This window comes from Pleurodeles waltl, chromosome 1_1 (genome assembly GCF_031143425.1).
Source record: "Pleurodeles waltl isolate 20211129_DDA chromosome 1_1, aPleWal1.hap1.20221129, whole genome shotgun sequence".
In the NCBI taxonomy this organism is placed as follows: Eukaryota; Metazoa; Chordata; class Amphibia; order Caudata; family Salamandridae; genus Pleurodeles; species Pleurodeles waltl.
The window spans coordinates 357,954,066-357,979,732 of NC_090436.1; the positions used below are offsets into that span (position 1 = coordinate 357,954,066).

At 57.5% G+C, this 25,667-nt stretch overlaps 1 protein-coding gene across 1 annotated transcript in view; it reads left to right on the forward strand.

The window, feature by feature from the left end:
• Positions 1-25,667, forward strand: part of CWC27 (CWC27 spliceosome associated cyclophilin) — a 998,568-nt gene that overhangs the window by 518,836 nt on the left and 454,065 nt on the right. Inside the window, exon 11 of the mRNA XM_069222723.1 lies at positions 21,765-21,868. Coding sequence (XP_069078824.1) covers positions 21,765-21,868 — 104 coding nt within the window. The remainder of the gene's footprint in view (positions 1-21,764; positions 21,869-25,667) is intronic.

Here is a 25,667-nt window from a genome sequence, read left to right on the forward strand (position 1 = left end):
TTTCTTTAAAAGGTTTCAAACCCCTCCAAATTCAAATATATTTCTGTGCTTTAATCGAACAATTTAAACATACTAAAATGACTATGGTGAATAGAGTTAGTTGGATCTGAGTGTGCACTTAAACTCTCCCTTTGTGTCAAGCAAGGCACGCGCCTATTCATTTTATCCAGTATGTCATGCTGGCAGAACACAAGGCTAGGTGATGCATTCCACGCTTTCTAGAAGGTGTTAACCATCAGGAGAATTGTAGCTTGATTCCAGTTGAGAACAAGAACAGTTTTTTAAAAGTGGGTTTTGTAGTCAGAACTTGAGTGACATTCTTTGTTATTTCTAATCCACCTTTGCTTTGCCAGAAAGACATTCCCTAAAGGCATAACAAACATTGACAAAACCAATAGGTCTCACATTTGTGAGAGCTGTTGGCCATATTATTATCTTTTCACCATGTTGTAGCCCTGGCCAGTCATAGCACAATTTTTTATTATGCCAGAGAAGGTGGGAACCATGTACAAGGAGAGGGGCGGTGGGCACCATGGACATCATGTCATAGAGAACAATGGGAGGGAGTGGGGGTGGTCACCATGGACAACTGGAGGGAGAAAGGTGGGCACCATGTACAAAGATGTACAAATAACTCTATAACCCTTAGCAGCCAGACCTCTATCTAGCTAAAAATATATTACCTGATAGCGCCAGTATTAAAAATAACTTCATTGGCTAAATAAGGAGGCAAGAATTAAGTTCAAGCTTGCATGGCTCACTTAGCCTTCAATCAGTAACACCCAGCTCAGGTACTCTCCACTGCAAAAATTTCCAAAGGTGTCCAAAACTTCATAAGCAATGGAATTCTTCATTATTATAAGATTCAAATCCCACTTTGCAACAACCAAATCAGTTTCTTGAGCTGCTTCCTCACTGTGGACATCTCTCTCTCTGAGGATAAGGGTTGTAAATTAAACTTTGTCACTTTTCTTGACCAACTGAAATTTAGTTCCCACCTTTGCCTTTGGATTTCTCCCTTTCCTCACACCATAGCAACTAACGAATTCCATTTTTTTCTTTCTTTCATACATTGTAAAATTCCAACGTCACACCATCTTCTCTATTTTATTTTACTATGCAGCAAGTATTGTAGAAGTTACTGTTGCTTTTATTCAGATTTCACTCTGTGTACTTCTACCTGAAGCTAGTTTCGTTTTTGTTAGAGGTTAATGATGCTTCCTGGGGTAAACGTGCTATATAACAAGCATTTGCAATGCAATAGGTCTCACATATATTTGAGTGAGAGCTATTGGCATTGTACATGCATTACTGGACTTTTCTTGCCACATAAATTGGTCAACCCTACCTCATAATTGCATCTTTTACTGCTATATAATTCCAGTGGCCCTGCATATAACTAAAGCACTTTCATTTAAATTTGTCCTCTGGTCGCAGCAAATAATTTAAATGTTGCCATTTAGTATCATAATTTAAATCTGTCATGCTTATTCCAATAAAATACCACCTTCACCACCCCACCAAAAGAGTTGCTGGCTGGCTAACATAATTCCCCAAAAGAAGACACAAGATAGCCACAGAGGAGAAATAAACTAGAAGGGTCACCCAAACATATCGAGAGTGTTGCCCCTAGAGGGCATAACCCCATGAGCAAAACAGGAGAAATTAATGCAGTGTAACCATATACGTAGCCCTTAAGGGGTGTCTTAGGGCTGGCAGGCCTACTGCAATGATATTACAAACACGGCCTTTAAAATATAACTTCTCCCAGCTGTAAAACAAAGGCTCTAGCCATTAGAAAGGTTAAAACATTGAAGTTGTGGGAGGAGTTATTATTTTGGGGTCCCCACTTACCTAGTGTGGGGATACAGAGATGACGTAGACAGAAAAATCGTTTTAAAGATTGATTTCATTGTCCCAGGGCCACCACAGGCTGAGTTATGAGCATAAATGTTTTGGAAAAGTAATGCCCTACAAAGCATTGCCGGGCAAGTTTTTGTGCTACGTATATTATAGGATGTTGATTGCAGTGCTCATAACAGCCCCTAGAGGACACCACAATAAAAATAGCATTTGGAAGAAACATGGTCATGTAACTATACAGTTAGCCTTTAGAGGACATAACGACATGAAAAAACAAAATGGGAGAAAGTAATGCAATGTAACCATATATGTAACCCTAGAGAGTATAGTGCATTATACATTGTCAAGGATAGCAGGCCTATTGCAATGATATTTCAACAAGGCCCATAAAACATAACTCCTTACAGTTGGTAAACAAAAGTTCCAACCAGGAGAGAGGTTTTAAAATATAATGAATGGTGGTGGGGTTGTTATTTTGGTTTACCCACCAACATAGTGTGAGGACCCAGAGATGATGTCGACAGAAAGAGCACATTGTGGCCAGTGTTTTGAAGGTGGTCCCATTGCCCTCAGACCACCACAGACAAATTATGAGCAAAACATTTTTGTAAAAGTAATGCCCTGCAAAGCATTAGGGGCAGGTTTCTGTGCCACAGATATTTTATTATGTTGATCTGACTGTAGTGCTTAGAATAGCCCATAGAAGACACCACAATGTAAATAGCATTTGTAAGAAACATGGTCATGGAACCATATGGTTAGACCCTAGAGGGCATCACCACATAAAAAGAAAGTGGCAATAAATAATGCAGTGTAACCATATTTTGTGCCCCTTGAGGGCGTAGTGCATTATACATCATCAAGGGTAGCAGGCCTATAGCAATAATATTACAAATAAGGCCCTTAAAGCACAAGCTATTCTTAGCTATAAAACAGATGTCCCAGCCATGAGAGTGCTTAAAAATACACTGAATGCTAGGAGGGGTTATTATTTTGGGGTCCCCGCTAACCTAGTATGAGGACCCAGAGATGACCTAGATAGAAAGAGTGTGCCATCCTGAACGTTTTGGTGGTGGCCCCATTGTCCTACGATCACCACAGGCTGAGTTATGAGCAAACATGTTTTGTAAAAGTAATGCCCTGCAAAGCATTATGGGGTGAGTTTCCTGAGTGCAGTGAGTATTGAGCATTGGCTCTCCCGCTGTGCAGGGACAGCCGCTTTCGCTTTGAGGATTTGTGTTTTAGGTAAAGCATTTCCCAATTTCAAGTGTTTCTAGGGGAGAGTCATAAGGAATGACTCTGATTAGGTAACTTAACTCTGAACAATGTGACCAGCGCTCCAATACCGCTGATTCTTGTTCACGCTGCTGAGCGCTATGGCCACCATGCAGTATGAAGGTGAGAGACAAAAGAAAAATAATTGTTCGTCCACACTGAAGTATATCGGCAGTCATGCAATAATCCATGTAACAGGGACAGTCTGCAAGGCATGACAAAAACAGCCCCAAGGCGGGACAAACGTAAAGCATTTACCAATGACATCAAATGATTTTTTAACGGAAAGCCCTGGAACGAATGAAAGTATTGGCCGTGAGATGGTCTTGTTTAAAAGCCCACAATACTTATAACAAGTCAAAGCGCTTGCGCTCGACCTAAAAATTACATATTAATAAATGGTGAGATCACTCAGCTAGATGACTTTCTGACAAGTTGCGATGTTTCATGAATTCTCAAAGAAAGACTGCCCTAAGGCAGTGGTTCTTCCCCTTCTGACTTGTGTGGACTCCTACTTAATCATTACTAAAATCTAGGGACCCCAGTTGAATATTAATCGGAATCTGGAGACCTCTGCTGAGTCATTATTGGAAGGCGGGAAACCCAGCTAAGTATTTTCAATGATTTGTACCCCAAAACAATGAATAAAAAAATACAGAAACAAGCATTCATCAAACAAATATGCAAATTACGGAAATATTTTATTTAATTCACAAACAAATATTTAAAAAATCTAAATTTCAATGGGTAGGTTGGAGCTTTTTCTAAATTCAGTTGAGACCACTCATCATCCATACTATTTTCTGTTTGATTCATTTGAACCACTCCCACAAATCAGTTTGAAGATACTAACTTAATTTTTAGCTTCTATTACAAATTAATTAATTACAAATCTTTTAAAGTTACATTTAAAATTTTATATTTTGCTTCATTTATTTACACTTTATTAATCTTTTAATATTATATAATTGTCTAAGCTGTTGTGGAACCCTAACCAGGCTTTGTGGACACTAAAAGGTCACTGGACCACAGGATAAAAACTACAGGCCTAAGGAATATGCTGTCGGACAATTCCCCATCGATCTGTCACCGGAGATTGACATTTTCAATTTTCTTATGAAAGAAAGCATACTTCTGCTTTAACTGTCATTGTTTTTTTTAATTTATGTTGTTCTACATGTACAACGGAAGCTGCACACAAAATGCACGTGACCAAACAAATGTATATTTAAGTAAAGAATAAAAGCCTTCAAACTAATCCAAACAAATTAAAAATGTATAAAATAAATGAGCAGTTTAATATAATACTGTTGAAAACTCTTATCAAATACAATCTACTCTCTTTTGCACTATAATAGTTTCCAACCACTTTTTGAAAACGGAAAACTTAAAGGGATTTGAGGGGATTTTGCTCATTGCTGGCAATTGCACCTTTAGCCATAGATAATGTCTCAAAGATAAGCATGTATACACTGAAGAAGAGCAACCCAAATGACCATGCAAATCTGAGATTTGTAAAGACAGGTACTAACAGTTGTTCACATGGAACTCATTTCAAAGAATTATACAGTAATACTGCATATTTACTGTAGTACAGTAACATCATAATCATTGGTTTGCTGTTAGAATTGTGGATTTATTCAACTTATAAAACACATCTTAGAACAAATATTGGATGCAGGGTGGCCCCCATGTTGGTAACAAACATAGCCAGACAAAAAGGTGAGACAATGATTGACGATACAAAGTATATTGGTAAGTGAACTAATCCTATAATTCTGTCTTGTCGGACAAAGCACATATTTGCCTATTCACAAACTGAGTTATCAAAGGGTTTATCTGTGAAAGTGTTGACGGCGTTTGAACCCTGTTACGAATAAGTCTCCTCAGGACTGAGGGTGGCCTGAGGGAACCTATGAGGTAGAAATAGAAATAGTAAGATGGGAACACCTACCAAGATGGGTGGGAACCTACCAGGGTCAGAAAACATATAGCATCATGAATCCCCAAATACAAAATTCAAGATTTCTTACTGAGAGAATAAAATAAAACAAGAAGATTAACCTGCAAGGCAAACATGGGGGTTAATTATTAGGTGAAGGGCATAGTCAATAAGCTTGCAAAAAGCTCCACAATCAGAGAGACTGTCAATAATTGTGGTCTCAATGGACCATCACTGTCCAAATGAGAAGTCGCAACCTTGACTACACCAACTACAAATATAGCCTCAGAAGGAAGCGAGGCTTGGAGCACAACACATTGAGAAGTAAGGCCTAGAGGCAAGATAAGGGGAGAAATATCTCTTGCACTAGAAGGAGGATTGAAGGATCCAAGTGGTCATTTCAAAAGGAAAAGCTGCACTGTGGGGACCAACAAAAATTCAATTGAATTGCCTCCATCGGGGCCAGACAAGTACATCTAGAAAAGGTGGCGGAGGCAAAGAGGGGTTTACAGATTCAGGTAAAAATAAATAGACAAACTTACACCAGTAAAAACCCAGGAAAAGGCCAATGAATTGCAAAATGTTACACACATGCAAATAAAGCATTTGGGACCAAATATCCTTATGTGTGCACAGGTACAGAACAGGATCACAAAGGCAGACAAGCAGAATGTCCTTGTTACCGCAATATTGTTTTCTTCCCATTATCCAGTATAATAATCAGAGTTCATCAAGAAACCTAATACTGCGATGTACAAAATGAATCCACGAGTGAAATTAAATTGCGCCATTCTTCCATGGTGGTCATTCCTGCCTTGATCGAATTGCGTTTGTCCATTCACTTGAATTCTTTTCATTGCAGGTTGCATGACATCGCCTCTTGGTGAAGGTAATGCTTTTCGAATAACCTGGCATCTGATGTCTTCCGCAGTGTGACCATGTTCTAAAAAATGTATCGCCAGGGGCCATATTCAGCCTTGCACCTAATACGCCTTCTGTATTGCCCAATTCCTATTTTCACCTGTTGTGAGGTTTAACATATATAAATCAATCCACAAGGGCACCAGATGCAATAAACCACATTGCTGGAAAGGCAGTTGGTAGGAAGTTTAAGTTCACTGTTAACATTAACATGTTGGAAAGTTCTAGTATTAGATATAAACTGAAAGGTTACACACTTGACCCTAACATGGTCTAAACATGATAACATGATTCTTGGTGCTAGCATGGGCTGGATATTCTGATATCTTTACCTCTTTGTAAGAGAAAAGAAATTGCTCTAAGGAAGGCCAGTGTTTCTTAATAATCTTAACCATATGTTAGTAACTCGACAGAATGTAGTGAAACAAACCAACTTATCAAAGTAGATTTTGTCCCTAGTTTGATGAATCTCTTCTCTGGAGCTGTACTATGCACGTTTCATGGCTGACCTGACCTTATTGGGGATGTTGGCGTCTTTAAAGAAATCTTGTTTGTGTGTACAATTTCGATGAACCCCCAGATATTGATCAAAGGGAAACCCACCCTACAGGGCCTCTGGGTGGAAACTACTGTATTGGAGCAGAGTATTAGGTTCGGTTGGTTTTCTGTAAGCAGCAGTAAGCAACCTGTTATCGTCATGGTTGATTAGCAGATCAAGAAACTATATGCAATTATGGTCACTACTGCTGGTACATTTCAGGGTGTTCTAAATGTTATTGAAGTACTCCACAGAGGATTCTAAGGTGGCATTAGAATCCGTACAGAGCATAGAAATATCATCTATGTTTTCTCTTCCAGCAGCGTACATTCATTTTGAAAGGATTTTGGTCTATAAGGGATTTTTCATTGTAAATGCTTTCACTTAGCAGACTTTACTATTTTTATGTGGCATTTATTACAGTGGCAATTCCTAAATTTGAATTGGTGTTCCTTGTCTGCGTTGCCCCTTCCCTCCCACCCACCCAACCCCCCTTGCCCGCGTTGCCCCTTCCCTCCCACCCACCCAACCCCCCTTGCCCGCGTTGCCCCTTCCCTCCCACCCACCCCCCCCCTTGCCCCTTCCCTCCCACCCACCCCCTTGCCCCTTCCCTCCCACCCACCCCCCCCTTGCCCCTTCCCTCCCACCCACCCCCCCCTTGCCCCTTCCCTCCCACCCACCCCCCCCTTGCCCCTTCCCTCCCACCCACCCCCCCCCTTGCCCCTTCCCTCCCACCCACCCACCCCCCCCCTTGCCCCTTCCCTCCCACCCACCCCCCCCTTGCCCCTTCCCTCCCACCCACCCCCCCCTTGCCCCTTCCCTCCCACCCACCCCCCCCTTGCCCCTTCCCTCCCACCCACCCCCCCCCTTGCCCCTTCCCTCCCACCCACCCCCCCCCTTGCCCCTTCCCTCCCACCCACCCCCCCCCTTGCCCCTTCCCTCCCACCCACCCCCCCCCTTGCCCCTTCCCTCCCACCCACCCCCCCCCTTGCCCCTTCCCTCCCACCCACCCCCCCCCTTGCCCCTTCCCTCCCACCCACCCCCCCCCTTGCCCCTTCCCTCCCACCCACCCCCCCCCTTGCCCCTTCCCTCCCACCCACCCCCCCCCTTGCCCCTTCCCTCCCACCCACCCCCCCCCTTGCCCCTTCCCTCCCACCCCCCCCTTGCCCCTTCCCTCCCACCCCCCCCCTTGCCCCTTCCCTCCCACCCACCCCCCCCCTTGCCCCTTCCCTCCCACCCACCCCCCCCCCTTGCCCCTTCCCTCCCACCCACCCCCCCCCCTTGCCCCTTCCCTCCCACCCACCCCCCCCCCTTGCCCCTTCCCTCCCACCCACCCCCCCCCCTTGCCCCTTCCCTCCCACCCACCCCCCCCCCTTGCCCCTTCCCTCCCACCCACCCCCCCCCCTTGCCCCTTCCCTCCCACCCACCCCCCCCCTTGCCCCTTCCCTCCCACCCACCCCCCCCCTTGCCCCTTCCCTCCCACCCACCCCCCCCCCTTGCCCCTTCCCTCCCACCCACCCCCCCCCCTTGCCCCTTCCCTCCCACCCACCCCCCCCCCCCCCCTGCCCCTTCCCTCCCACCCACCCCCCCCCCCCCCTGCCCCTTCCCTCCCACCCACCCCCCCCCCCCCTTGCCCCTTCCCTCCCACCCCCCCCCCCCCCTTGCCCCTTCCCTCCCACCCACCCCCCCCCCTTGCCCCTTCCCTCCCACCCACCCCCCCCCCTTGCCCCTTCCCTCCCACCCACCCCCCCCCTTGCCCCTTCCCTCCCACCCACCCACCCCCCCCCCTTGCCCCTTCCCTCCCACCCACCCACCCCCTTGCCCCTTCCCTCCCACCCACCCCCCCCCCTTGCCCCTCCCCTCCCACCCACCCCCCCCTTGCCCCTCCCCTCCCACCCACCCCCCCCTTGCCCCTCCCCTCCCACCCACCCCCCCCTTGCCCCTCCCCTCCCACCCACCCCCCCCTTGCCCCTTGTCTCCCACCCACCCCCCCTTGCCCCTTCCCACCCCTCCCACCCACCCCCCCTTGCCCCTTCCCACCCCTCCCACCCACCCCCCCTTGCCCCTTCCCACCCACCCCCCCTTGCCCCTTCCCACCCCTCCCACCCACCCCCCCTTGCTCCTTCCCTCCCACCCACCCCCCCTTGCTCCTTCCCTCCCCTCCCACCCACCCCCCCTTGCTCCTTCCCACCCCTCCCACCCACCCCCCCTTGCCCCTTCCCACCCCTCCCACCCACCCCCCCTTGCCCCTTCCCACCCCTCCCACCCACCCCCCCTACCCACCCCCCCTTGCCCCTTCCCACCCACCCCCCCTTGCCCCTTCCCACCCCTCCCTCCCACCCCCCCTTGCCCCTTCCCTCCCACCCACCCACCCCCCCTTGCCCCTTCCCTCCCACCCACCCACCCCCCCTTGCCCCTTCCCTCCCACCCACCCACCCACCCCCCCTTGCCCCTTCCCTCCCACCCACCCACCCACCCCCCCTTGCCCCTTCCCTCCCACCCACCCACCCACCCCCCCTTGCCCCTTCCCTCCCACCCACCCACCCCCCCTTGCCCCTTCCACCCACCCACCCACCCACCCCCCCTTGCCCCTTCCCTCCCACCCACCCCCCCCCTTGCCCCTTCCCTCCCACCCACCCCCCCCCTTGCCCCTTCCCTCCCACCCACCCCCCCCTTGCCCCTTCCCTCCCACCCACCCCCCCCCTTGCCCCTTCCCTCCCACCCACCCCCCCCCTTGCCCCTTCCCTCCCACCCACCCCCCCCCCTTGCCCCTTCCCTCCCACCCACCCCCCCCTTGCCCCTTCCCTCCCACCCACCCCCCCCCTTGCCCCTTCCCTCCCACCCACCCCCCCCCCTTGCCCCCTCCCACCCACCCCCCCCCCCCACCCACCCACCCCCCCTTGCCCCTTCCCACCCACCCCCCCTTGCCCCTTCCCACCCACCCCCCCTTGCCCCTTCCCACCCACCCACCCCCCCTTGCCCCTTCCCACCCTCCCACCCCCCTTGCCCCTTCCCTCCCTCCCACCCCCCCTTGCCCCTTCCCTCCCTCCCTCCCACCCCCCCTTGCCCCTTCCCTCCCTCCCACCCCCCCTTGCCCCTTCCCTCCCTCCCACCCCCCCTTGCCCCTTCCCTCCCACCCTCCCACCCCCCCTTGCCCCTTCCCTCCCACCCACCCTTGCCCCTTCCCACCCTCCCACCCCCCCTTGCCCCTTCCCACCCTCCCACCCCCCCTTGCCCCTTCCCACCCTCCCACCCCCCCTTGCCCCTTCCCTCCCACCCACCCTTGCCCCTTCCCTCCCTCCCACCCCCCCTTGCCCCTTCCCTCCCACCCACCCCCCCTTGCCCCTTCCCTCCCCACCCACCCCCCCTTGCCCCTTCATTTTGAAAGGATTTTGGTCTATAAGGGATTTTTCATTGTAAATGCTTTCACTTAGCAGACTTTACTATTTTTATGTGGCATTTATTACAGTGGCAATTCCTAAATTTGAATTGGTGTTCCTTGTCTGCGTTGCCCCTTCCCTCCCACCCACCCAACCCCCCTTGCCCGCGTTGCCCCTTCCCTCCCACCCACCCAACCCCCCTTGCCCGCGTTGCCCCTTCCCTTCCACCCACCCAACCCCCCTTGCCCGCGTTGCCCCTTCCCTCCCACCCATCCCCCCTTGCCCCTTCCCTTCCCTCCCACCCACCCCCCCTTGCCCCTTCCCTCCCACCCACCCCCCCTTGCCCCTTCCCTCCCACCCACCCCCCCCTTGCCCCTTCCCTCCCACCCACCCCCCCCTTGCCCCTTCCCTCCCACCCACCCCCCCCTTGCCCCTTCCCTCCCACCCACCCCCCCCTTGCCCCTTCCCTCCCACCCATCCCCCCCTTGCCCCTTCCCTCCCACCCACCCCCCCCCTTGCCCCTTCCCTCCCACCCCCCCCCCCCCTTGCCCCTTCCCTCCCACCCACCCCCCCCCTTGCCCCTTCCCTCCCACCCACCCCCCCCCTTGCCCCTTCCCTCCCACCCACCCCCCCCCTTGCCCCTTCCCTCCCACCCACCCCCCCCTTGCCCCTTCCCTCCCACCCACCCCCCCTTGCCCCTTCCCTCCCACCCACCCCCCCTTGCCCCTTCCCTCCCACCCACCCCCCCCTTGCCCCTTCCCTCCCACCCACCCCCCCCTTGCCCCTTCCCTCCCACCCACCCCCCCTTGCCCCTTCCCTCCCACCCACCCCCCCCTTGCCCCTTTCCTCCCACCCCCCCCCCCTTGCCCCTTCCCTCCCACCCACCCCCCCCCTTGCCCCTTCCCTCCCACCCACCCCCCCCCTTGCCCCTTCCCTCCCACCCACCCCCCCCCCTTGCCCCTTCCCTCTCCCCTCCCACCCACCCCCCCTTGCCCCTCCCCCCCACCCCCCCCTTGCCCCTCCCCCCCACCCCCCCCTTGCCCCTCCCCTCCCACCCACCCCCCCTTGCCCCTTCCCTTGTCTCCCACCCACCCCCCTTGCCCCTTGTCTCCCACCCACCCCCCCTTGCCCCTTCCCACCCCTATCACCCACCCCCCCTTGCCCCTTCCCACCCCTCCCACCCACCCCCCCTTGCCCCTTCCCACCCACCCCCCCTTGCCCCTTCCCACCCCTCCCACCCACCCCCCCTTGCCCCTTCCCACCCACCCCCCCTTGCCCCTTCCCACCCCTCCCACCCACCCCCCCTTGCTCCTTCCCTCCCCTCCCACCCACCCCCCCCTTGCTCCTTCCCACCCCTCCCACCCACCCCCCCCTTGCTCCTTCCCACCCCTCCCACCCACCCCCCCCTTGCTCCTTCCCACCCCCCCCTTGCTCCTTCCCACCCCTCCCACCCACCCCCCCCTTGCTCCTTCCCACCCCTCCCACCCACCCCCCCTTGCCCCTTCCCACCCACCCCCCCTACCCACCCCCCCTTGCCCCTTCCCACCCACCCCCCCTTGCCCCTTCCCACCCCTCCCACCCACCCCCCCTTGCCCCTTCCCACCCCTCCCACCCACCCCCCCTTGCCCCTTCCCACCCCTCCCACCCCCCCTTGCCCCTTCCCTCCCACCCACCCACCCACCCCCCCTTGCCCCTTCCCTCCCACCCACCCCCCCTTGCCCCTTCCCTCCCACCCACCCACCCACCCCCCCTTGCCCCTTCCCTCCCAACCACCCACCCACCCCCCCTTGCCCCTTCCCTCCCACCCACCCACCCACCCCCCCTTGCCCCTTCCCTCCCTCCCACCCACCCACCCACCCCCCCCTTGCCCCTTCCCTCCCTCCCACCCACCCACCCACCCCCCCCTTGCCCCTTCCCTCCCACCCACCCACCCCCCCTTGCCCCTTCCCTCCCACCCACCCCCCCTTGCCCCTTCCCTCCCACCCACCCACCCCCCCTTGCCCCTTCCCTCCCACCCACCCACCCCCCCTTGCCCCTTCCACCCACCCACCCCCCCTTGCCCCTTCCCTCCCTCCCACCCACCCACCCCCCCTTGCCCCTTCCCTCCCTCCCTCCCACCCACCTCCCCTTGCCCCTTCCCACCCACCCACCTCCCCTTGCCCCTTCCCACCCACCCACCCCCCCTTGCCCCTTCCCACCCACCCACCCCCCCTTGCCCCTTCCCACCCACCCACCCCCCCTTGCCCCTTCCCACCCACCCACCCACCCCCCCTTGCCCCTTCCCACCCACCCACCCACCCCCCCTTGCCCCTTCCCACCCACCCACCCCCCCTTGCCCCTTCCCACCCACCCCCCCTTGCTCCTTCCCACCCACCCACCCCCCCTTGCCCCTTCCCACCCACCCCCCCTTGCCGCTTCCCACCCACCCCCCCTTGCCCCTTCCCACCCTCCCACCCCCCCTTGCCCCTTCCCTCCCTCCCACCCCCCCTTGCCCCTTCCCTCCCTCCCACCCCCCCTTGCCCCTTCCCTCCCTCCCACCCCCCCTTGCCCCTTCCCTCCCACCCTCCCACCCCCCCTTGCCCCTTCCCTCCCACCCTCCCACCCCCCCTTGCCCCTTCCCTCCCACCCACCCCCCCTTGCCCCTTCCCTCCCCACCCACCCCCCCTTGCCCCTTCCCTCCCACCCACCCCCCCTTGCCCCTTCCCTCCCACCCACCCCCCCTTGCCCCTTCCCTCCCAACCCACCCCCCCTTGCCCCTTCCCTCCCACCCACCCCCCCTTGCCCCTTCCCACCCCTCCCACCCACCCCCCGTGCCCCTTGTCTCCCACCCACCCCCCCTTGCCCCTTCCCACCCCTCCCCCCTTGCCCCTTCCACCCACCCCCCCTTGCCCCTTCCCTCCCACCCACCCCCCCTTGCCCCTTGTCTCCCACCCACCCCCCCTTGCCCCTTCCAACCCCTCCCCCCTTGCCCCTTCCCACCCCACCCCCCCTTGCCCCTTCCACCCACCCCCCCTTGCCCCTTCCCACCCCTCCCACCCACCCCCCTTGCCCCTTCCCACCCCTCCCACCCACCCCCCCTTGCCCCTTCCCTCCCCTCCCACCCACCCCCCCTTGCTCCTTCCCTCCCCTCCCACCCACCCCCCCTTGCTCCTTCCCTCCCCTCCCACCCACCCCCCCTTGCTCCTTCCCTCCCCTCCCACCCACCCCCCCTTGCTCCTTCCCTCCCACCCACCCCCCCTTGCTCCTTCCCTCCCACCCACCCCCCCTTGCCCCTTCCCTCCCCTTCCCACCCCCCCTTGCCCCTTCCCTCCCCTTCCCACCCCCCCTTGCCCCTTCCCTCCCACCCACCCCCCCTTGCCCCTTCCCTCCCCTCCCACCCACCCCCCCTTGCCCCTTCCACCCACCCCCCCTTGCCCCTTCCACCCACCCCCCCTTGCCCCTTCCACCCACCCCCCCTTGCCCCTCCCCTCCCCTCCCACCCACCCCCCCTTGCCCCTCCCCTCCCCTCCCACCCCCCCTTGCCCCTTCCCTCCCCTCCCACCCCCCCTTGCCCCTTCCCTCCCAACCCACCCCCCCTTGCCCCTTCCCTCCCCACCCACCCCCCCTTGCCCCTTCCCACCCACCCACCCCCCCTTGCCCCTTCCCACCCCTCCCACCCACCCCCCGTGCCCCTTGTCTCCCACCCACCCCCCCTTGCCCCTCCCCTCCCACCCACCCCCCCTTGCCCCTCCCCTCCCACCCACCCCCCCTTGCCCCTTCCCTCCCCTCCCACCCACCCCCCCTTGCCCCTTCCCTCCCCTCCCACCCACCCCCCCCTTGCCCCTTCCCTCCCCTCCCACCCACCCCCCCCTTGCCCCTTCCCTCCCCTCCCACCCACCCCCCCCTTGCCCCTTCCCTCCCCTCCCACCCACCCCCCCCTTGCCCCTTGTCTCCCACCCACCCCCCCTTGCCCCTTCCCACCCCTCCCACCCACCCCCCCTTGCCCCTTCCCACCCCTCCCACCCACCCCCCCTTGCCCCTTCCCACCCACCCCACCCACCCCCCCTTGCCCCTTCCCACCCACCCCACCCACCCCCCCTTGCCCCTTCCCACCCACCCCACCCACCCCCCCTTGCCCCTTCCCACCCACCCCCCCTTGCCCCTTCCCACCCCTCCCACCCACCCCCCCTTGCCCCTTCCCACCCCTCCCACCCACCCCCCCTTGCCCCTTCCCTCCCCTCCCACCCACCCCCCCTTGCCCCTTCCCTCCCACCCACCCCCCCTTGCCCCTTCCCTCCCACCCACCCACCCCCCCTTGCCCCTTCCCTCCCACCCACCCACCCCCCCTTGCCCCTTCCCTCCCACCCTTGCCCCTTCCCTCCCACCCACCCCCCCTTGCCCCTTCCCTCCCACCCACCCACCCCCCCTTGCCCCTTCCCTCCCACCCACCCCCCCTTGCCCCTTCCCTCCCACCCACCCCCCCTTGCCCCTTCCCTCCCACCCTTGCCCCTTCCCTCCCACCCACCCCCCCTTGCCCCTTCCCACCCACCCACCCCCCCTTGCCCCTTCCCTCCCACCCTTGCCCCTTCCCTCCCACCCACCCCCCCTTGCCCCTTCCCTCCCACCCACCCCCCCTTGCCCCTTCCCTCCCACCCACCCCCCCTTGCCCCTTCCCTCCCACCCACCCCCCCTTGCCCCTTCCCTCCCACCCACCCCCCCTTGCCCCTTCCCTCCCACCCACCCCCCCTTGCCCCTTCCCTCCCACCCACCCCCCCTTGCCCCTTCCCTCCCACCCACCCACCCCCCGTTGCCCCTTCCCTCCCACCCACCCACCCCCCCTTGCCCCTTCCCACCCACCCACCCACCCCCCCTTGCCCCTTCCCACCCACCCACCCACCCCCCCTTGCACCCTTCCCACCCACCCACCCCCCCTTGCACCCTTCCCACCCACCCACCCCCCCTTGCACCCTTCCCACCCACCCACCCCCCCTTGCCCCTTCCCACCCACCCACCCCCCCTTGCCCCTTCCCACCCACCCACCCCCCCTTGCCCCTTCCCACCCACCCACCCCCCCTTGCCCCTTCCCACCCACCCACCCCCCCTTGCCCCTTCCCACCCACCCACCCACCCCCCCTTGCCCCTTCCCACCCACCCACCCACCCCCCCTTGCCCCTTCCCACCCACCCACCCACCCCCCCTTGCCCCTTCCCACCCACCCACCCACCCCCCCTTGCCCCTTCCCACCCACCCACCCCCCCCCTTGCCCCTTCCCACCCACCCACCCCCCCCCTTGCCCCTTCCCACCCACCCACCCCCCCTTGCCCCTTCCCACCCTCCCACCCCCCCTTGCCCCTTCCCACCCTCCCACCCACCCTTGCCCCTTCCCACCCTCCCACCCACCCTTGCCCCTTCCCACCCTCCCACCCACCCTTGCCCCTTCCCACCCTCCCACCCACCCTTGCCCCTTCCCTCCCACCCACCCCCCCTTGCCCCTTCCCTCCCACCCACCCCCCCTTGTCCCTTCCCTCCCACCCACCCCCCCTTGTCCCTTCCCTCCCCTCCCACCCCCCCTTGTCCCTTCCCTCCCCTCCCACCCCCCCTTGTCCCTTCCCTCCCCTCCCACCCCCCCTTGTCCCTTCCCTCCCCTCCCACCCCCCCTTGCCCCTTCCCTCCCCACCCACCCCCCCTTGCCCCTTCCCTCCCACCCACCCCCCCTTGCCCCTTCCCTCCCACCCACCCCCCTTGCCCCTTCCCTCCCACCCACCCCCCCTTGCCCCTTCCCTCCCACCCACCCCCCTTGCCCCTTCCCACCCCTCCCCCCTTGCCCCTTCCCACCCACCCCCCCTTGCCCCTTCCACCCACCCCCCCTTGCCCCTTCCCTCCCCTCCACCCCCCCTTGCCCCTTCCCTCCCCTCCCACCCCCCCTTGCCCCTTCCCTCCCCACCCACCCCCCCTTGCCCCTTCCCACCCCTCCCACCCACCCCCCGTGCCACTTGTCTCCCACCCACCCCCCCTTGCCCCTTCCCACCCCTCCCCCCTTGCCCCTCCCACCCACCCCCCCTTGCCCCTTCCCACCCACCCCCCCTTGCCCCTTCCCACCCCTCCCACCCCCCCCGTGCCCCTTGTCTCCCACCCACCCCCCCTTGCCCCTTGTCTCCCACCCACCCCCCCTTGCCCCTTGTCTCCCACCCACCCCCCCTTGCCCCTTCCCACCCCTCCCCCCTTGCCCCTTCCACCCACCCCCCCTTGCCCCTTCCCACCCCTCCCACCCACCCCCCCTTGCCCCTTCCCTCCCCTCCCACCCACCCCCCCTTGCCCCTTCCCTCCCACCCACCCCCCCTTGCCCCTTCCCCCTTCCCTCCCACCCACCCCCCCTTGCCCCTTCCCCCTTCCCTCCCCCCCACCCACCCCCTTGCCCCTTCCCTCCCCCCACCCACCCCCTTGCCCCTTCCCTCCCTCTTGCCCCTTCCCTCCCTCCCACCCACCCCCTTGCCCCTTGCCTCCCTCCCACCCACCCCCCTTGCCCCTTCCCACCCACCCCTCTTGCCCCTTCCCACCCCTCCCACCCACCGCCCCTTGCCCCTTCCCTCCCACCCACCCCCCCTTGCCCCTTCCCACCCCTCCCACCCACCCCCCCTTGCCCCTTCCCTCCCCTCCCACCCACCCCCCCTTGCCCCTTCCCTCCCCTCCCACCCACCCCCCCTTGCCCCTTCCCTCCCACCCCCCCTTGCCCCTTCCCACCCACCCCCCCTTCCCCCTTCCCCCCCACCCACCCCCCTTTGCCCCTTCCCCCCCACCCACCCCCCCTTGCCCCTTCCCACCCCTCGCCCCTTGCCACCCCTCCCACCCCCCTTGCCCCTTCCCTCCCCCCCACCCACCCCCTTGCCCCTTCCCCCTTTCCTCCCCCCCACCCACCCCCTTGCCCCTTCCCTCCCCCCACCCACCCCCTTGCCTCCCACCCACCCCCCTTGCCCCTTCCCACCCACCCACCCCCCCTTGCCCCTTCCCACCCACCCACCCACCCCCCCTTGCCCCTTCCCACCCACCCACCCACCCCCCCTTGCCCCTTCCCACCCACCCACCCCCCCTTGCCCCTTCCCACCCACCCACCCCCCCTTGCCCCTTCCCACCCACCCACCCCCCCTTGCCCCTTCCCACCCACCCACCCCCCCTTGCCCCTTCCCACCCACCCCTCCCCCCTTGCCCCTTCCCACCCACCCCACCCACCCCCCTTGCCCCTTCCCACCCACCCCACCCACCCCCCCTTGCCCCTTCCCTCCCCTCCCACCCCCCCTTGCCCCTTCCCTCCCACCCACCCCCTTGCCCCTTCCCTCCCCTCCCACCCACCCCCCCTTGCCCCTTCCACCCACCCCCCTTGCCCCTTCCCTCCCCTCCCACCCACCCCCCCTTGCACCTTCCCTCCCCTCCCACCCACCCCCCCTTGCACCTTCCCTCCCCTCCCACTGCCCCTTCCCTCTTCCCTCCCACCCACCCCCCCTTGCCCCTTCCCCCTTCCCTCCCCCCCACCCACCCCCTTGCCCCTTCCCTCCCCCCACCCACCCCCTTGCCCCTTCCCTCCCTCTTGCCCCTTCCCTCCCTCCCACCCACCCCCTTGCCCCTTGCCTCCCTCCCACCCACCCCCTTGCCTCCCTCCCACCCACCCCCCTTGCCCCTTGCCTCCCTCCCACCCACCCCCCTTGCCCCTTCCCACCCACCCCCCCTTGCCCCTTCCCACCCACCCCCCCTTGCCCCTTCCCACCCCTCCCACCCACCCCCCCTTGCCCCTTCCCACCCCTCCCACCCACCCCCCCTTGCCCCTTCCCACCCCTCCCACCCACCCCCCCTTGCCCCTTCCCACCCCTCCCACCCACCGCCCCTTGCCCCTTGTCTCCCACCCACCCCCCCTTCCCACCCACCCACCCCCCCTTGCCCCTTCCCACCCACCCACCCCCCCTTGCCCCTTCCCACCCACCCACCCCCCCTTGCCCCTTCCCACCCCTCCCACCCACCCCCCCTTGCCCCTTCCCACCCCTCCCACCCACCCCCCCTTGCCCCTTCCCACCCCTCCCACCCACCCCCCCTTGCCCCTTCCCACCCCTCCCACCCACCCCCCCTTGGCCCTTCCCACCCCTCCTTGCCCCTTCCCTCCCCTCCCACCCACCCCCCCTTGCCCCTTCCCTCCCCTCCCACCCACCCCCCCTTGCCCCTTCCCTCCCCTCCCACCCACCCCCCCTTGCCCCTTCCCTCCCCTCCCACCCCCCCTTGCCCCTTCCCTCCCACCCACCCCCCCCTTGCCCCTTCCCTCCCACCCACCCCCCCCTTGCCCCTTCCCTCCCCTCCCACCCACCCCCCCCTTGCCCCTTCCCTCCCCTCCCACCCACCCCCCCTTGCCCCTTCCCTCCCCACCCACCCCCCCTTGCCCCTTCCCTCCCCTCCCACCCCCCCTTGCCCCTTCCCTCCCCTCCCACCCACCCCCCCTTGCCCCTTCCACCCGCTCCCACCCACCCCCCCTTGCCCCTTCCCTCCCACCCACCCCCCCACCCCCCTTGCCCCTTCCTTCCCCTCCCACCCACCCCCCCTTGCCCCTTCCTTCCCACCCACCCCCCCTTGCCCCTTCCTTCCCTCCCACCCACCCCCCCTTGCCCCTTCCCTCCCACCCACCCCCCCTTGCCCCTTCCCCCCACCCCCCCTTGCCCCTTCCCCCCCACCCACCCCCCCTTGCCCCTTCCCTCCCCCCCACCCACCCCCCCTTGCCCCTTCCCTCCCCCCCACCCACCCCCCCTTGCCCCTTCCCCCTTGCCCCTTCCCCCTTTCCTCCCCCCCACCCACCCCCTTGCCCCTTCCCTCCCACCCACCCCCTTGCCCCTTCCCTCCCTCTTGCCCCTTCCCTCCCTCCCACCCACCCCCTTGCCTCCCTCCCTCCCTCCCACCCACCCCCTTGCCTCCCTCCCTCCCTCCCACCCACCCCCTTGCCTCCCTCCCTCCCACCCACCCCCTTGCCCCTTGCCTCCCACCCACCCGCCCCCTTGCCCCTTGCCTCCCTCCCACCCGCCCCCTTGCCCCTTCCCTCCCACCCACCCGCCCCTTGCCCGTGTCGCCTCTTGCCTCCCAACTTGCCCGGGCCTCCCACCCACCCTTCCCTTGCCCGTGTCGCCTACCACCCACCCTCCCCTTGCCCGTATCGCCTCTTGATTCCCACCCACCCTCCCCTTGCCCGTATCGCCTCTTGATTCCCACCCACCCTCCCCTTACACGTGTCGCCGCTAGATTCCCACCCACCCTCCCCTTGCACGTGTCGCCTCTTGCCTCCCACCCACCCTCCCCTTGCACGTGTCGCTTCTACCCAGCCACCCTCCCACCCCATTGCACGTGTCGCTTCTTCCCTCCCACCCACCCTCCCCTTGCACGTGTCGCCTCTTCCCTCCCAACCTCCAACTGTCCATCCCCTGCATTATAGAGCTTTTTTTTACCCTCCTATTTGTGTTGCATGTTCCTCTCTCCCATTGTCCGTGTTGTACGTGGTGCCCGCCCTCCCTCCCCGCTCCTGTTGTCCATGGTGCCCGCCCTCCCTCCCCGCTCCTGTTGTCCATGGTAAGCTCCCCTCATCCTTTTGGCCATGGTGCCCACCCTCCCTCCCTTATCCTTTAGTCCATGGTGCCCAATCCTGTTGTCCATGATGCCCACCTTCCATCCCCCTCCTGTTGTCCATGGTGCCCCCCCCATGATGTCCAAGATGCCCGCCCTCCCACCTTCTTTTGTCCATGGTGCCCACGCTCCCTCCCCCACCACTCCTGATGTCCATCCTCCTGCCCCCTCTTTCCTGTTGGTACTGGTGCCTGCCCTCCCTCCCCCTCTCCTGTTGTCCCTAGTGATCGACCGTCCCTCCCCCTCTCTCCTGTTGTCCCTAGTGATCCGCCCTCCCTCCCCCTCTCTCCTGTTGTCCCTGGTGCCCACCCTCCCTCCCCTTTCCTGTTGTCCCTGGCGCCCACCCTCCCTCCCCTTTCCTGTTGTCCCTGGTGCCCGACCTCCCTCCCCTCTTGTCCCTAATGATCCACCCTCCCTCCCTCTCCTGTTGTCCATGGTGGCCGCCCTCCCTCCCCCACTACTGTTGTCCATGGTGCCCGCCCTCCCTCCCCCACTCCTGTTATCCATGGTGCCCGCCCTCCCTCCCCCACTCCTGTTGTCCATGGTACCCCTCTCCCGTGGTCCATGATGCCCCACCCCCCTTCTCCCATGGTCCCCCACCCCCCTTCTCCCATGGTCCATGTTGCCCGACCCCCCTCCCATGGTGCCCCACCCCCCTCCTGTAGTCGATGGTGCCCCTCTTGTCGTGGTCCATGGTTTTGTATCTTCCCAACCCCCCTGTGGTCCATGGTTACCCACCCCCTCCCCACCCACCCTTACATGGTCCATGGTGCCCGAACCCTCCCCCCGCCCTCTCATGGTCAGTGGTTACCTGACCCTCCCTCCATCCCGTGGTCCATGGTTTCAACCTTGGTCCATGGTTTGCCACCCCCCCTGCCCTCACGTGGTCCATGGTTTAAACCTTGATCCTTGGTTTGCCATCCCCTGCTCTCCTGTGGTCCATGGTTTGCCTCTTCCTGCCCGTAGTCCATGGTTTCTCGTTGTCCATGGTGCCCACACCCCTGTGGCTTGGCCAGGTCTACAACACTGCTAAAATACATTGATAAAGGCAATAGCTCTCACATAGGCGAGACCTATTGGCTTTGCTAATGCTTGTTATGCTCTTTGGGGATGTCCTTCTGGCAAAGCTATGGTTGAACAGAAATGCCAAGAACTGTCACACAGTTTCTGGCTACAAAAACCATTTTTAAAAAAACTTCTCAACTAGAATCAAGCTACAATACCTTCTAGGAAACATGGAATGCATGACCCTGCCTTGTGTCCTGGCTAGCATGACACGCTGGATAAAAAATGAATGGGGACAACACTCCTGCTTGTTTAAGTTTAAGTGCACACTCAGATCCAAATGTAGGTGAGCAGTGTGAGTATTGAACATCTAAGTAAAGCAGAAAAGCAATTCAATAATTGTAATGATTTTTGTTCACGTCCGTGTAGGGCTGTGGTTACATAGAAGGGCTCAGGACTAAATCAGTATCTGACTACAAAACTTAGATTTGATTTTTATGAGGAGTTTACATTCCCTAATCAAATTACGCATCCATCTTGTGAGAAAGCACACGTGCCAAGAAGCCTCATGCAACAAGAAAAGGACGATTTTTTGTGTTATAATGCGGCACAAGCTGACATAATAATTTTTTCTCATTTTAATAAAAATTATTGCTGCTTGGCAAATATTTCGCCTCCTTCGTACTAGTTTAACACCAAAGTACAAGAATTAGCAGCTGACGAATGACCAGTTAACCTTGCTAAAGTGTCTGCCGCTGCAGCACTAGGTGTGGCGCTTTTTTCCCTTTCTCTTGTTTTGTAAATGTCGATCTGTTTGACCGGGGATCCCTTTGTTTGTCTTTTTTTTAACACAACTACTACAAATTGTATGTGTGATGTAATCCACCTGTTGTGCAACACGTGATACATAATGAAAAATCGCTAGCAAACACAAACGTTTTGTGCTTACTAGACGCTCATTAAACTTGACAGTATGAATAAATACATTTCGATTCATGTTGTACTCATTGGCTGTAAGGAAGGGCTGACAGGAGACGATTTGAAAGATTGGCTGTTGATACCGTTTATAATTTGTCAAAAACATATTACATCCTGAGCTTCTATTAAATTCTGAACATCTGTAGAAAGGCTTCTACTGAGTAGATTGTGTACATATGGGGATGTGGTGTTAAAATGAGAACAAAAACAATTTCAAAAAAATATTTTGTTCTTTTAGTGAAGAACTGCGGAAAGAAGCTCGTCAGCTGAAACGTGAACTTATTGCAGCAAAGCAAAGGAAAGAAGAAAATGATGCGCAACAAATGGAAGAGAAAACTGAAGGTATATTTTAATTGTAATTACATTTATAGCGCTTACTACTTGTTTATTTGTTTTAATTTTTTTATTTGTTTTAATTTTTTTGAAAACATTTATAAAGCGTACTATCGCTATATTGGTATCCTGGCGAGATGCGATATGAGGTTACTTTGAGAAAAGCCTGGTTTTCAAAGCTTTTGTAAAGTGCAGTAAATCAGTTGAAGATCTAAGGAAAGCTGGTAGATTATTCCAGAGCTGAGCTGCTCTAGCCGTAAAGGTTCGTCCGCCTTGACTTATCTTCTGGAGTTACGCAAAACAGGCAAGAATTGCTGTTGCAGGCCGGAGACCTCTCCCTGGGAGTATTTTTTAAAATCTTTTTTGCAGGGGTACTGGGCCCCTGCCCTCAAGTGCTTTCTAGACTATAAACAATGATCTAAAGGCAATTCTCTGTTTCAGTGGTAGCCAGTGAAGTTCCTTCACTGCATTGGATGCAGACGGTCTCCTAAATCGACCCAGTGCCAATTTAGTGGCTAAAGCTTGGACTCTGTATAGTTTGTCAGGTATTCATGTGCTGCTAACAAAAGGGAGTTAGTATGCTGCTCACAATTAGGGTTTTAGTGGTGGCAGGCAGCGTAGGAAGGAGTTTCCGATGACCCGGAGGAGTGAAAAAAACATGCCTGCCACTTCGTTTACGTGCAAACCATGGACAAGTTGTTATTAAAGTGACCCCCAAGTTACGGACCGAGTTAGATTGCATACGCTCTTACCTGGTCGATAATAGCCAGAAATTAGAAGAGAGTATCAGGGATTTTATTTGCTGAGCAACACAAAAACTCTGTTTTGTCTCCATTGAATTTGAGGGAATAAGAACCCAGCCATGTCATTCATTCAATTATGGAAAGCCTTTACAGAATCCTGCTGGTTGCTGTTGATTGACAGAATCATTTGTGTGTCATCCGCATAATTGACCAGCCTGGTATCATGGGTTTTAATGAGTATTGTTAATGGCCGCACGCATATCAAAGAGGCTTGGGCTGTGGAACGCCATGTTTAATGATCTTTAAGTCAAAGTGGTAGGGAAGAAGAGCAACCGCCTGATTATGCTCCGACAGATAGGAGCACACCCAATTCAATATGGTACCACAAACTCCAGTCGAAGCAAGTCTACCCAGAAGCGTTTTGTGGTTAACTGTATTGAATGCAGCCAATAGAACAAGTAATATCAGGACCCCTGACTGGCTGCTATCCTCCAGCATCCTGAGTTCATCCATGGCTAGGAGCAGAGCAGGCACAGTCCCAAGTCTAGGTCTAAATCTAACTGCTCCTCTTAATAATGGGACAGTTTTCCCCTGAAAAAACGTTCCAGTATTTTTACTGGGAGGGGCAGAAGTGCTATTGGCCTGTAATTGCTAAGTACCAGCGGGTACAGTGAAAACCTTTTCAAAATAGGTGTTACTATGGCCTTTTTCCAGGTCTGTGGTACAACCCCAGATTTCTATGATTGATTACAAATCTGCAGTACCGGTGGGAATAACTTGTCTGCCATTTATTTTGAAACCCTGTGTGATAGGGGAGTCAAATGGTGAACCCCAAGAAGTGGACATGGCTATAGATCGAAAAAAAATCCTCAGTTAAAGATTCAAAGTATTAAAATTTGCTACTGAGACTGTCGGGGGAGTTTTCCATTACAGATGTGTCAATCTTGATATGAATAGACGTCCCAGTCCCTGCACTAACCACAGGGTAAGTAACAGCTAAACTGGAGTCCCTCAACCGACGAGTATCCAAAGTATCCTCCAGGATGTTGCTGATGTTTTTCCTCACTGAATTCAGCAAGATTGTTATAGAGTGCTGTGGCGGTATCATTTTGTGTTTCGTGCACTCGGGATTAGTAACTTTGCACATAATGACAAAAATATTTTTAGCACTATTCGGAGCAGCAAGAATAGCATTAGCATAATAGTCTGCTTTTTCTTTGTCTATCTCACTCATATTCATTTAGAGAAATCTTTAGGCTTTTTTTCTCCTCCTCTATGTAGGATCTGCGCTACGTTCCCTCAAGTTTCTTGCATGCTAGTTTTGACATTTTTAATAATGTGCTGTACCATGTGGCTAAGGGTTAGCTACGAGATTTCAGGTTTTACTCCAATGCTTTATAGTTATGACCTACCATTTTCCCAGAATCAAATATAGAGGACAGGTTAAAAGTCTGCCTCATGTAAGCTTGCTAAGTTTATGCTAGACCCTGCCAGATCGCAGTCTGGCTCTTGCAGTCTTAGAGATATTAAGTTCCCTTGCATGAATATGAAAGGTTACTAGCACAAGATCAGTCCAGCATAGAGGTAGGATGTCTTTCTTAGTGACTAGCCCCTCTGGGGCAAAAATAAGATCCAGGGTGCACACTCCTTGATGGGTAGGGCCCTGTGCTAGCTGTTGCAGACCAGAACATTTCTCAAGAGCCTTGCAGTTTCTTAAAGGGAAGTGATAGGTCCATCTCTGCCCACATATTAAAATGTGCCAAGATAAAAGAATGTGGATGGGTTAGGACCATATTGGAAATGACCTCTAATGGAGGTTACAGAAATGAACCCGGAGGGCCTGGAGGTCGATAGCATAAAATTCCAGCAAGGATATAGCCCTTTTCAGACTTCAGAGTAAAAGCCAACAACTCAGACTAGCTAATTCATCTAGAGTGAGAGATACAAAATGCCATCTTTCATTAAATATTATTCCCACTCCTCCCCTTTTCTTATTAATAAGTAGCTTGTGGAGCATTTTAAATCTCGGAGGACATGCCAGGCCCAGGTCTGTGGCTGAAGCGGGGTAGTCCATGTTTCAGTAATAAATAGTGCAACCCATTTGTCGATCCCTAGTATCAAATTAATACCAGTGGAGTGTAGGAAAGTACCCTCTTTCTTGGTATGGTTACCCCCTTATTCTCCCTGATGTCAGTGTGTTTGACTGTGTTCACTGGGATCCTGCTAACCAGGACCCCAGTGCTTATGCTCTCTCCCAAAACCCCGTATTTCACCCTACAATTGTCACACTGGTGCCCCACTGTAAGTTCCTAGTATATAGTAGCTAGGGACCCAGGGCATTTGGGTTCCTAGACTGCCCTTCCTGGATCTGCTGTGCTTTTTGGACTTGATCCCCTTCTTCCACAGGTCCTCTTGTCCAGGGTCCACTGTTGGTGTCTTGCAGTCTCTTCGGGCTTTGCATTATAAATGTTTTTCCAAGTGGGTGTTCTGGGGAATTTACAGTAACTTACTCCTGCTTTCTGGCTACTGGGGGGTGTTGTGATACTTACCCTTGGGCTTTCCTAGTACTCCTAGCTCCCCTCTACACACTCCACTTACCTAGGTGGGGGACTGACTCTTGCATCCCATTTTCTTTTTACTATATGGTTTTGGCTCCCCCTAGGGCTATTTCTCTCTATTGTGATTTTCACTAATTGCACTGTTTTCTAACTGTTTTTATGCCTATTTCTGCATACTAGTGTATATAATGTGTGTATTATTTACCACCTATGGGAGTACAGCCTCTATGGTATTTTTAGTATTTGTGTCACCAAAATAAAGTACTTTTATATTTGTAACACAGAGTGTTTTCTTTCATGTGTGTAAGTACTGTGTGTGACTACAGTGGTATTGCATGAGCTTTGCATGTCGCCTAGATAATCCTTGGCTGCTCATCCACAGCTACCTCTAGAGAGTGGGCTTCTAGACACTGACTACACTACACTAATAAGGGATACCTGGAGCGGGTATAAGGTGTAAGTATCATAGCTACCTACCACACACCAGGGCAGCCTCCTACATTGGTG